The sequence below is a fragment of the Sparus aurata genome, chromosome 8, assembly GCF_900880675.1.
Source record: "Sparus aurata chromosome 8, fSpaAur1.1, whole genome shotgun sequence".
Lineage (NCBI taxonomy): Eukaryota > Metazoa > Chordata > Actinopteri > Spariformes > Sparidae > Sparus > Sparus aurata.
In genome coordinates, this window is record NC_044194.1 from 2,961,937 (window position 1) to 2,975,624 (window position 13,688).

General features: G+C 43.3%; 1 protein-coding gene across 12 annotated transcripts in view; it reads left to right on the forward strand.

The window, feature by feature from the left end:
* cadps2 (Ca++-dependent secretion activator 2) overlaps positions 1 to 13,688 on the forward strand; it is a 182,570-nt gene that overhangs the window by 144,904 nt on the left and 23,978 nt on the right. For 8 of the 12 annotated variants that reach the window (XM_030426028.1, XM_030426032.1, XM_030426030.1 and 5 more), the window contains 5 exons: positions 2,803 to 2,944; positions 4,468 to 4,587; positions 5,976 to 6,005; positions 9,392 to 9,547; positions 9,822 to 9,969. In XM_030426028.1, the coding sequence (XP_030281888.1) occupies positions 2,803 to 2,944; positions 4,468 to 4,587; positions 5,976 to 6,005; positions 9,392 to 9,547; positions 9,822 to 9,969 (596 nt within the window). The remainder of the gene's footprint in view (positions 1 to 2,802; positions 2,945 to 4,467; positions 4,588 to 5,975; positions 6,006 to 9,391; positions 9,548 to 9,821; positions 9,970 to 13,688) is intronic. The other 4 variants (XM_030426034.1, XM_030426036.1, XM_030426035.1 and 1 more) reach the window with 1 other exon arrangement.

Below are 13,688 nucleotides of genomic sequence, written 5' to 3' on the forward strand. Positions count from 1 at the left end.
TCGACAGGTAGCTGCAGGAGACGTCAGCCTGTGAGCATTTAAATCAATTATTTCTGATTAGTTATTAAGAATGGGATAAAGAACGGATAGATCTCTCTGTGCAACAACAAAACACCAGATGACCAAAGAGTTCCAGGTGTGTGGAAAACACCTGGAAAATGAGAGAAAAAGCAGAAAGTCCTGAAACATGATTTAAACCCTCCAAACCTCCATGACACAGTTCCGAATCCGTGGTGCGCTTTACAGTATTTTTAAAAACGTCAATTTTCAGTAAAAGAATAAAGAAGTGTTTGTTTTTAAAGGATTTAAGAGAGAGTGTCAGTAACTCTCTTTATTGGAAAGTAATCGAGATAATTTCCCACATTTTTCAGGAGTGTCCTGACTTACGAGTCTTCTGGGAGAAGAAGATAAAAAAGGAAATAATTCCGTTGTTCCTCCGCCGTCGACCGGTCGACCCACCACCGGTTTAATGCTCTGAACTGGATGGAAAACATTGTTTCGACACTGTAACTCCAGAGGGACATTTAATTGGAAAGATGATCTTCTAGTCTGTTTATATTGTACGTAACAAAGTGAACACTGACCCGACAATTTGGCACATATCAAATATTATTAGTGTGAAGGTGTGTGAGACTTCTTGTCAGGGAACTGAAGCTGAAGCTCCCTGTGTCCTCATAACTGGACAGTTTTGTTCAGTGAAGTCTTTTCTAATTATTTTTTTTTTTCGTTTTTATCCACTTCCCTCTCGGTCCACAGCGCTGGGCAGCCTCACACTGAGCACCTGAAACTTCACAGATGAATCAAAGAATAAAACACAATAAAAAACGTTGAAATCGAGGAAAACTGGGAATAAAATATCAAAATAATCAAGCAGTTTGTCCTCGTTGACTTCAGCTGATAAAAGATGGAAGCTGGAAATAAAGAAGTGTTCAGCAGCAGATAAACTTTAATGTTTCCACTTCATCTATTTTGTGAATTGATGGATTTTAAACGGTTCTTCTGGAACTCGTCCACAGAACAACATCCAACATGGTCTCAGGAATAAGGAATGTTTTTTTATCCACCCACTTATTTATTATTTTGTCTTCTTGTCGGTGCGAAAAGAAAAAAAAAATTCTGTTGGAAACTTTAGATTGAAGTATGATGAATATCAGAATCTTACCGCTGCGTTTCAGGTTTTTTGTGTTTGTAATTTTATTCTCTGACAAAACTGCGTCTCACTGTTTAGATTCCACCCGGCTGCCGGAGAAAGAATCTCGGCTCATTGTTTCCTCTTTCCAAGCCCTCCTTCGGCTTTGTCTCGGAGCCAGCGGAGATTTGGCGAGATGCGAGGCGTTATTTAACATGGCCGATGCCAAAGTACCTCGAATACAGTAACAGACAGGCAGGCAGATAGACAGACAGCCCAAGGGCACTGTTGGGAACAAAAAACTCAGCATTTCATTATGCGAAGAAGCCACAAATCTCTTTTTTTTCCGTGGCTCATATCTTTTCTATTTTTTCTAATTACCATCCTCAGTTAATGCCGTAATTATTCCAAGTGTCACAACATGAGTCAACTTAAATTGAAGCGTAATGAGGCAATAGACGGAGTCGCAGCGCATAAAGAGCAGAATCATAGTTTTGACTGTTTGCACAAATGAGGCTGTCCCTCTCTGATGATTATGACTGAGGCGAGACGGATTGGTTTCAGTTTCAGTCCCGGTCGGATGCTCGAGGTGACGCAGGATAATGAAGTCGATATGAAAGTTGCATTCTCTGAACCTGACGGCGGTACAGATATGAACAGTCCTTGACTTTTCTAATTGTTCACACACATTTTAGTTTTTTTTAAATATTCAAAACGTTTCCGAAAAATCAACAAAGCTGCGACAGTGGCCGTCGCTGGGCTGATCTCAGGTGACTGGATCTCTCTTCCTCAACAAGTGTATTATCTCTCGGTAGTTCTGTAGATTATTTAAATGCTCACTTGATTGTCGGTGTGAAGGCGAGCGGCTGCGAGGGAAGGCTGGTTTATCTCTCTGGAGGGGCCAAAAGGCTAGTGTTAATCATGACGGAGCAGAGCGAGAGGAATTAAAACTAATGAAGTCCTGAGAGACCAGCCTGCTCGCTTTCTCACCACGCTCTCCGTCTTTGTCTCTCCTCCTGTGGACCGTTGGCGTCCCTGAGGGTTTATCTGTCTGTTTTACTGTCTCTCTCTCAATCCTACAAGGACGGATCGGGTTGAGAGTGTCACAATATCATGAACACCTGTGCAGACACAATAGATCCTGCAGGAACAGCACCGATTCTACCTTTGTGCCACTTGTACTGTTCAGATTTAGTCGAGTCTCATCAGGAGCAGAGTTTGAAGAACGCAGTCTGTGTTCGCTGTCTGAAAATAGACCAGTATCGTGATCCAGTTCATCCCGAAGCTGTCGGATGGGGTTGAGGTCAGATCAAGTCCCGCAACACTGAAACTGGAGAACAGGAGCTGCTAAACACACTTTATTGTATCTTATTATATAGAAACTGCAACTACATTAAAACATTTAGTTGTTGAGTTCAGGGTTCTGCGAAACGTAGCTTCGTTCAGCCTCATAGACATTAAACAGCGTTGGCCGACTAGCCAAAGAAGCTAAGCTAATGACTGAGAGACACAAAATGTAAGAGAGCTGGTTTAATAAGAAATAATAAACAGGACATGGAGACGTAAAGCATTATTCGTGGACATGTTCATCAGTTTTAGTTTGACTGAAAATGGTTTAAAAAGGAGTTAACGTGGATAAACTGGTGCTGTTTATGCTTTGTTCCCCCCCACAGCTCACCTGTGCAACGGGACGTTCCACAAACACCTGCAGGACCTCTACGTCCCCCTGGTGGTGCGCTACATCGACCTGATGGAGTCGTCCATCGCTCAGTCCATCCACCGCGGCTTCGAGCAGGAGACCTGGCAGTCCGTCAAGTAAGAGCCCGCCCACACATCACCTGACGAATTAAAGAATCATCCGTACGCAGATGATGACGCCGTTTATCACAAGCTCAGCTCAGAATAAATGTGAACTAAGTACGTTTCTTTATGCTTTTGCTTTACGTTCGTTAAGGTGGATTTTTCTTTTTCTCTCCTGTGACGACGTTGTGTTAATGCTCTCGTTTGAGTTTAGCCACAAAAACCAGCTGGTTAGGTTGAGAAAACATCACGGTGTAGCTTTAAATACTCGTCTGGGTTGCACAGGATCACAGACGGAGACGGTCCTTCGTTTTTAAACGTCTGTGTTGCAGCAGTATGTAGTTATGATCTGCTTTACACTGAAGTGCAGTCATTTAGATTATCAGGTTATCATTTAAACATTTGTCTGCGAGTCTTATAAACAGTCCGGAACTTTCTGCCACCTTCATCGTCTTCGTGCAGATTGTGTTTGTGTTGAAAACTTACCGATGAACAGACAGTGAACACAGATTCTGTCGAGATAAATTGACGGACAAACGAGATCAACAATGTAATTTCCACCGAGCTGAATGTAGGGAGACGTTAACTCGGTGTCTATTTGATTGTTACTAACCGTGTTTAGGGTGAAATGAACCTGAACCTGTGAAACGGCAGAAAAACTGGATATGATTCCTGATTTGTTTGACATGTGAGGACAGTTTAACGCGTGCAGCTCTGAATGAGGCATGAAAGGCACGACGACTACTTATCAAAGAAGAGCAAAGACAATCTAAAAAGACATGATGAAAGAGTAAATAAAATGAAACATCGTCTGTTTGTTTTCTCTGTATTTATAAGACACATTAAAGGTATTTTCATGACGCTGACCCTGGATCAAGACACAAAGCGTGTGATGCGTTTCAGCTCCTGTTTGTCTTTAAGCAGTGAATCGTTTCTGTCCATAAATAAAGTCTCTTCTGGCAGAAATGTTTTCCAACACTATATTTATCAAACGCTCTTTATCTGAGAGAATTGTCCTCTCGCCCCGCGGACGACTCTGTCAGTTCAGTAGTCGTTTATTATCTTTTTCACCTTCTGTTGACTCTCGGCGGCGATGGTTTGTCGTGTGTGTGATACTGGCAGCTGCGTGAATGTAGCAGAAACAATAAAAGATGAAGGAAACTAAACAAACGAAAGGCGGCGCGGCGCCGAGCGGAGCGGGACGGCCGAGAAACAAAAGAAGGCAGACGCAGCAAAACACACGGCAAGGACACGGGAACAATGTGGTGAGAGCTGCACGCCCACAAAACAACCCTGAGTGAAAGAAAACAGAAGGAGTAGATGGAAGCGCTGACTTTTCTGTGTTTTATTGGTATTTGCTATTGATCAATTAATGCAGGCAGGACGAGTGGCTTCCATTATATTTTCTGTTCTTCTGTTTGTGTGCTGAGCTGAAGAACACCCACTGTCACTGTCACATTCTCTTCTCTCTCTTTTGTCCTTTTAACATTTTCCTTTTACGCCATCGATCGACCTCGCCGCTGACTTTGACCCGGAAGGTCGTTAACTAACAATCTAGCGAGCGTTCCTCTTCCCAAAGTCCCCAGCCTCCCTCTCACGCTGCCTCAGATGCCCAGCTTCTCGGCGCCGGCGTGGATGGGACCGCTGTGTGAGAACACGTATGTATAACAGGAGGTGTAGGCGAGACCCTCCTGAATCCAAGAGGATATCCATCGAATACAAAACACCCAGACCTGAACCCGAGCAGAGCCAGAGACGATAGAGAGGTGCTGAGTAAAGGCTCATTTATGCTTCCACTCATATTTGGATACAGACGGAGCCTCCAGGCTGTACTCTGCATCCATGTCGTCCATATTTCTGCATGTTTTCTAAAAAGCTTACGGATACGGAACAAAAGAGCAGTATCTCCCGTAGTCTCAGTGTAGCAGTGCAGCAGAAAGTTCAAGTTAGAAACCATCAGAAGAGGAAGAAGACGGTTTAAGAAATGGCTCCCAGGGAGAGAACCGGGTTTTGAAGCCAGTTTTTGTGGCCAAGCCATCAAACTACAAAGTCACGTGATGCACTCGGGCCCAAAACTACTTTTTTGAGCATCACAACCCCATGAAATGACTCTTTCCCTGTCAGAAGTTGAGCCACTTGTTTTGATAACATTTGCGGAAAGTCTAGAAGATCCTAGACCGATATCTTTTTAAAACTGACGTATCTATTTCCGTACGTAAAAAATGAGCCTTTAATGTCTTGATACGTTGAAACATTTCTCTCTGTTACTTCACAGTAAGCCTCACAAAACTTTGAGTAGTTACCAGGTAACGAATGAGGAACGAATGAGTAACTAACTGCTTGTTAACTATTAGTTAATGAGTAACTAGCTAACTCTTATACAGTAGCTACTTATTAGTTAATGATTAGTTAATTAAAGAAAGCGTGAGGATCAAATCAGGAACAGCTTGATTATTGATGACTTGCAAATGAATACTTACCTGATTTTCCTCATGGTGGATTTTATAGTAAATCAGTAGAGAACAGATTTATATTAAAGGTTTTATTTTGAAAGGGTGAATCAAGTAATGTCAGCGTGCATCAGGTGGTCTCTGGGTTTTCAGGGTTCAGGTGTGGATGAAGATCTCCGTCATCCGTCTGTCCTTCATTCTCTTCTTCGTCTGTGTGCATGTTTTATAAGAAACGCAGAAGTTAGAACTCCACATTTCTGTTTGTTTTCCTCCTCTGCGTGAAGCCTCGCTCACATTTAAGTTACTGATAACCACCAGAAACTCCGTCCTGCCGGTCCGTCCTGGTCTCTGAGAGACGCGGCGCTCTGCTCGTCTGAATGAGCCGGGCTCGGCGTGAGAGGCAGCTTTGTGGTTTCAAATTGTTTCTGTGACACTGTGGCTCTTTTGTCAGCGGGGCGCCGCCTGCATGCGATCGCTCCTCAGAGACGCGTTGGTGAAGATTTTGTAACGTGTCACGAGTCGCTGTGCTGTGCTGTGCTGTGTGCATGTCGCCATCAGTGAAGTAATAACGGTAACACCGTTGTTTTCTATCGCAGCTTGCAAGGAATAAATCTGCCCGACATCTTGTAAGTTGAGACGTTCTGCTTTTTTCAAATGTGTGAAAGCTTTTATCAGAAAACTGTCTCCCCGCTGCTCTTCCCTCCGAAACAAAACAAAACAAAATAGAGAAAATCACCATCTGTCCTTCAGCTTTCACCGTTTACAACAGTTTCTCCCCTCTGACCCTCCCTGTTTTTAAGGTGGTATTGATTTTAAAGGTGGTCTTTTCTCATCAGGAACAAAGGGAAACAGTCCATGAATTAAATTTTTACATTTAAGCAGCTTAAGAACCGATTGTTTCGTGATTCTTAGAACAGCAGCACAAGTGGTAAGATTTAAAGACAAAATACGACAAAAGGAAAAATCTCAAGACGACAAATATGTGAATCTTCACAGCAACATTTGCTTTAATGTGTATTTAATTTTGGGATGTAGGAAAATCATCTTCATCATCTTCATCAGATTCCCATTCTCCTGACTCACATTCCTGTTTATCTATGAGATACTTATGAATTCAAAAAGAAAAAGAATAAAGATCAACATGTTCCTGAATTCAGCAAATGATTGCAAAATGTATATAAATTATAAAAATCTCTATATTTTTTTGTTTGTTATTGTTAATAAAATATTTTTAAAAGTTAAAGAGCAACAAATATCATCGTATACTTCCTTTTATTGTCTCTGTGCTGAACCTGTGAACGCTCTCTGGATTGTACATTAGTAGAAGTACTGATTCAGCCTGTTTACTCCAGTAAAGTAATAGATTACAGGCTCTGACATGTACTCAGAGTATCAGAGTAAAAAGTCTCCCTCTGAAGGACATTTGTGCTCAAAGCTAACTGAAGCTCACGTCATATTAATAGAATTCAAAGACTATTAAAGTTAAAGGTAGAATCAGTAGGATTTGTCCCAGCTGTTCCTGAACGCACCACAAAGACAGTTGATTGTTGAGTCTCATTCCCAGGACGTCAAATAGACACATGTTGGGTTGGTAAAGCGTCCCGAGCAGCAACAAAGAGAGAAAATCAGAAACTCTCTGCAGATACGAGACACTAACACGCCTTTTCTCCACATTCCAGTCTCCCTCTCTGTCTGTTTACGCCTTCTTACGGCTTTTAAAATCAGTCTTGCGATGTCGGGAAGGCGGCGTGATGACCTCAAATGCATCAAACTAAAGTAACAAGCCGGTTTTGAAGCTGTGAGGAGGAGAAAGTTCAGATATTTCTGTTCAGATGCAGAGACGAGGAGTCAAAGGTTGCCAGAGAAATAAAAACCCAGTTAAAGAAACCTGACACACAAAGTACAAATACTTTGTTACTTCTCTGGTGTTGCTCAACAGTTTCGTGCTGTGTCACTGAAGTTGAACCTAAAACAAACTCTTATGTGTTGATTTGCGAATGGACAGATTCCAGCGGTTCCTTTACAAGTTGTTGATTTTATGCTGGTGCGACCAAAAAATATGCATCGTAGGAAATATACAGATTTAAATAAAGACACTTCCGATGGACACTTCTCATAATTGCATGACATTTACAGACTACAGGATTTGTTGTTAAAACACAAACGTGTCGGCTTCAGCTGTAACATCAGTGACATTTTGGAGGTTTGATCCGAGGCGTGGCGGTCGGCCATGTCGGGGCCGCCGACGCTCAACCAGGAGGCTGCGTTTCTTAAAAAGGCTCCTCGCTGCGACTCCCCCAGCCTTTCCCACAACACAGACCACACTGTTCCTCTACCTCACTTCACTTGGCCCTCCTCGATCCAATGAAAAAAAAAAGAGAACGACAAAAAAAAAAAAAAAAGCTGGCACTTCATTAGCGAGCACAGACGGGCGAGTGGGATCGTCCCGTTCCCCGGGGAGCGGGGCGGAGCGCGCTCAGAGAAGAGCACCGCTAATTAGACATGAGGGGGATAGCCGCCGAGCGTTTAATTGCACCACGGACTCAGCCCAAAGCGTTTATTCCTGTGCGCCACTTGTTAAGGTAACAGTCTTTTAAAGGCGAAGTGAGAAAAGTGAGGGAGTGAGTGGCGCTTGTTTTAACCCCCCCCCCCCTCCTCCTCCATCCTCCTGTGGCTGTCATTCTAGCCGGGCGCTGTACACTTGGATGTCGGTGGCGGCGAGCGTTGCCATGTGTTGCTGTGTAACCTGTGCGCAGGGGAGAAGGCGGGGAGACGTCCATCTGTCTCTGATTCAAGCCTCGGTGCTGTGTTTACTGACTGAAAGCACACAGCTCTGCACCAACACCACCGAAAACCTGTTGAAGACACTCGCCACAACCTGAACACACTCCGCGTTAGTCTTGTTTACTCTCTCGATTCTTTCTGTACTCTTTGTACTTTTTTCATCTCAGTCTCAAATTCTGTGAATCTGGTGCCGCGTGCAGAGAACATTTTTCAGGGGCTTTTTTTGTGCTCTTCAGTGAGACAGATATTGTGATGCATCATCAGAGGATCGTGCACGCTCACTGATATTGTGATACCGTCTTAAATTATTTTGTAAGATACTGTGTTGTTTCCACTCTGACTGCAGCAGCCACCTGTACGCGTAAAGAGTGAGGGAAGTCCGAGTCAGGAGGAGGCTGAGCGGACTTCCCTTCAGTCAGAAAACTGGAGTTCACATCCTGCTTGTGGCTTCAGCCCTGTTCCCACGGAGCTAGTATTACCTGGGGACCTCGAGTAATTTGTAATAATTGCGGAGGTCGTCTATGAACTTAATCCCGTGCAAATCTGCCATGTCCGTAATTTGTAAAGTAAAAATTCCACCGCAAATTACCTTCCATATTTCGCCAAACGCAGAGGTCATGTGATAATATTAGTCCCATGCAAATCGGGCTGCAGATTTATTATGTGGTGTAAATAAGTGAACTTGCGGAAAAGTATCTGAACTTTCTCCTCCTCACATTTTCAAAACTGGATTGTCACTTTAGTGTGATGCATTTGAGGTCATCACGCTGCCTTCCCAACATCAGCAGACTGATTTTAAAAGCCGTAAGAAGGCGTAAACAGACAGAGAGGGAGACTGGAATGTGGAGAAAAGGCGTGTTAGTGTCTCGTATCTGCAGAGAGTTTCTGATTTTCTCTCTTTGTTGCTGCTCGGGACGCTTTACCAACCCAACATGTGTCTATTTGACGTCCTGGGAATGAGACTCAACAATCAACTGTCTTTGTGGTGCGTTCAGGAACAGCTGGGACAAATCCTACTGATTCTACCTTTAACTTTAATAGTCTTTGAATTCTATTAATATGACGTGAGCTTCAGTTAGCTTTGACGACAAATGTCCTTCAGAGGGAGACTTTTCACTCTGATACTCTGAGTACATGTCAGAGCCTGTAATCTATTACTTTACTGGAGTACAGAAGTAAAAACAGTATTGTTACTTTACTTTAGTCACGCTCTTCATCCTCCCTGCAGTAACGGCTCGGCCACCTCCGAGGATTTGTTCTGGAAGCTGGATGCTCTGCAGATGTTCGTGCTGGACCTCCACTGGCCGGAGCCCGAGTTCGCCAAACATCTGGAGCAGAGACTCAAACTGATGGCCAGCGACATGATGGAGGCCTGCGTCAAGAGGTCAGACTGAGAGGTCACCACAGCTGGATCAGAACCCCCACATCTGTCTGGATCCATCTCGCTCTGTCTTTGTCTTTATTCTTGTGCCGCACACCGACCACAGGAAGCCCTTTTAATGCTACGAATACAGAATATAACCCAGTAAATACTCACAGATATGCATCTCCAGTGATTAACGACCTCAACAAGCACAAATGTGACTCATTTCTGACCTAGGAAGCTCCCAGAGATCAAATTTCAGGCGTAAAAACCTTCTTTTTTTCTTGTCCCACAGAACAAAATCTGCATTTGATTCCAAAATGCAGAAAGCGAGTAAGTCGACGGACTTCAGGGTGCCGCTGTCGGTCTGCACCATGTTCAACGTGCTGATGGACGCCAAGAAGCAGTGCGCCAAACTGTGCGTGCTGGACACCGGGCAGGAGGTGAGCTGAGGGTCACATGACTGATTACACGCCGTCACGTCAGGGATGTGACATCATCACAGCGTTCATATGTTTTATACCTCTGTATTTCACACCTGTCACTGCAGCACATCTGCAAACAAACATTTAAATCAAGGTGTTATCTGTGATCAGAAGATTGTTCAGTCAAGTGAGTAAATTCTCAGTTTCCAAGTCAACCAGAAGTGAATCTCTTTAATTGCAGCGATTCAACTGAAATGAACTAATTTCACCTGTATTCAGCTTTTATTCTGTCTCGTTTCACAAAGCTAAAACTCACTTCTTGAAATAACCTGCGAGAAGAGAAGGATCTGCACACTGCTGGATGTTTGTTTTCTTGTTCAAAAGGAGAGTCTGAAGAAATCACTTAGGATGGATGTTTGTATTATTCAGAGAGTCGTGTGCAAGCTTTTAAAAACCTCCGTCGTCTTTTATTTTCAGCCTCACACCGAAGCGGTTCAGGTCAGACAGTCAGATCAGCCACTAAAACGTGACTGTTTCCCTCCAAACGTTGAGTTCAGGTGTATTTGTGTTCACTTGAAACGGCCAAACGCTCGACACGAGCTGTTAAATGGATGACCGTGAAGCCTGTGTGAGGCGGCAGCCTTGGCGTCGCTGAGAGCGAAACCCTTGGCCGCCGGCAGTCTTGACAGAGAGCTAAGCTCGCTGTTCTCTTAACCTTCAGCTGCCTCTCTTCTGCAGCTTCCACCACTAGAAAACATTGCAAGTGTCCATTTATTCCTGTTGACAAACAGTGAATATGTGCCTGCACAGAGACGCTCTGTATACCAGCTTTATGCACAAACGGCTGCTTCTGGTGTTTTATTCAACCGTTTCAAAAAGAAAGAGAAGGATGTCAATATATATATTAAAGTGCTGCCTCGTCTTAAAGACATAAAACCTTTATCAGTCTTTTTGTTTATTGCTATGATTATTATTTGATGAACAGATCTAGTCGATATTAAATTCAAATACAGCAGAAATAATATGCAAACATGCAGCATATTATCGTCGTACTTGATCGAGGTTGAGCTGAGTTTTAATAAATGTGTTCAAAGTAGACGGAGCGTTATAACTCATAAGCTCATCATAAACTTATTGTTGATTGCTCAGTGTAATGGCTTTAACATGAAGCAGTGTTGTAGCCTCAAGTTCGGTTTTGGTCTGGAGAACCTTTTAAATCGGTCCAGTTTCAGTTTGAGATGAAGAGAAAGCTGGATTTTAATTTCAAGAGCTCTTAAGACCGTGACTGCAGGGACATCGCTGTGTTACACTGTCTCGTTACTTAATGATGGTTTCTATGAGACACTAGAAAACTTAATGTTTCCAAAAAATTACGAGTTGATTTAAAGCTGCAGTCTGGAGTTTTGAGAAAAAATGAGAATGATCACAGCTCCCAGGTCAGTCCTCCTTCCTCTCTGCTGCCTTCTAAGCCCCTCCCACAGAGGAGGAGCCTGCTGTGCACGAGCAGACTTGTAACCACGGTAACAGAGGACGCCAGATAACCAAGATGTCACATTCAAAATAACAACAACATAATCCCTGTTTCTTCTCTTTCTGACCAATACAACTAAATTATAATGACGAGTGCCTCATGCAGATCACTGTCGATATTCAGAGTAACAAACAATATTCTTCACATCGCTGTAGACGAAGTTACCAGGTAATCATTCAGGTAATCATCATCACCATGCTGCCTTCCTGAAACATGAGTAACGTTATTTCTCTAAACCAATTCAACCACTTCAGAGCGTCTTGAACACAAACCAACGTTATAACTGACACTTTTGCTAACCAGTAGCCATAAAGACAGAGCTCAACACCAGAGTTAGCATACAAGCTAACAAGCTAGATTTACCAACAAGCTACGTAGCTCCACTGCAACATCGTACGGCGATATAAGCGCTATTGTGAGTATTACTGTAACAGCTGCCACCACAGCCTCGTGGTTAAAACATAGAATGAAACATCAAGCAGGTCCTTACTTGTCCAGCAGAACAGCAGCTAACTCTGCGTCGCTCTGGAGTCCTTACAGATCCCTCAGCTCCTCCATCTCTGAAAGGACGCTCCAATTATCCTAGTTTTCTCTCTTGTTCAGTCCAATTCTTTGTTTATACACTGCTTCTCTTGTTCAGTCTTCTTATTTCTTCTTTTTTAACGTGGGCAATGGTGGGGCATTTTTCGGCTCTGTTGTTGTTGTTGTTGTCTGTTCTCCGCCATTATTTACAGTTTGGGTTTGAACGTATCTGATCAGGTACGAGCAGGTGCTGCACCTGTGCGGGGGAGGGGGGCTGCCCAGTACGTATTTAGCCGGGAGCGGTAGATTCTTGCAAATCAAATTACAGCCACTGGGTGGAGCCACACACAGCTGACCTGTATCTTATTCTACTGTCAGATCATAACGACAATTTTAGCAAATATAACAAAAAAAATTGTTACAGTTAGACTACAACTTTAACTCCTCAGGGTTTGTTTGTGATTGGCCAATATCAGCTGATCATACTGACCGACCAATAAATCGATAGGTCTCGAATATATATGGTGATTAAAGAGTTGTATGAAGATGCCTTGGTTTAGCTGGTCTTGAACACAACACTGGATTCAGGCGTTTAGATCAGATGAACCTCGCTTCACTGTGTTATTCTGTCTGACATCGTACACAAAATGTCTCAGGAAAATGAGGGCTGACTGGTGAGCCAATCAGGCCGGCACATTATCGAGTAAATTAATGAATAGATGCTTTACTCTGCGCAAACAGAGGTCACGACTTTGTTTACTGTTCGTGCAGCCGGAGAATGCTCTCCATGTCAAGAACACCCTCATTGTGGAATACGACTCATTCATAGCTTCATTCATAGCTTCATTCATAGCTTCCATCCAGCACTTGAATGATGAAGATGTGGCTGATTTTCTATTATCTAAAGAAGTCAAACTCCAGCAACACCTGAGTGTGTATACACTGAATAACCTCATTATCAGACCAACACGTTTCAGCTTGTGGCCTGCGTCAGGGGTCATGGGTAAACAGATTACAAACAATATACAGATACAGGGTGTGTATGAAGAAAGACAGGAAAATAAAATGTTATATTTCCATTTTCTTTCAGTGGCTCAGTTAGAATAAAACCACCTCAGCTGGAAGAGACTGATCAGATCAGGACGGATCTGAATGAACCGGTCCGTGTAATATCAGCATCAGGGGAATATTTTAAGATGAAAACTAAATATTTGACAAACTACGAGCTGACGTTAGCATTCAGCCACATCCAGCTAACATGGCCATCAAACCATTCCATCAAATCCAGACTAGCTGAATAAATGTGTCCAAGATGTGTGTTGGTTTTCTACAATTATGAATGCCTTTCCTGTCGTATTACGTCACACTACAGAGCAGTAAGGTTAGCTAGGAAGTGGCTGAGTGCTAACATTAGCTGTTATCTAACGGAAGGCTAACGGGTCGTCACATGTGTTGTTTTATCTTGAGGCCCCGACGTCCCTCGCTGTCCGTTGCATGATCAGTCAGGAAGCATCGGAGCGATAACAGTTCTCAGATTCACAACATTTACAGGATTTGCAAACCTGGAACGGAGCAGTGCGACACCTCAACACCCGGAGTGGGATTCCAGAATAAAAATGGCCGCTGTTTTCAATCTGGTTCTATGAAAGGAACGAGAGATCAGAAGTCAAAAGAAACAGCATTC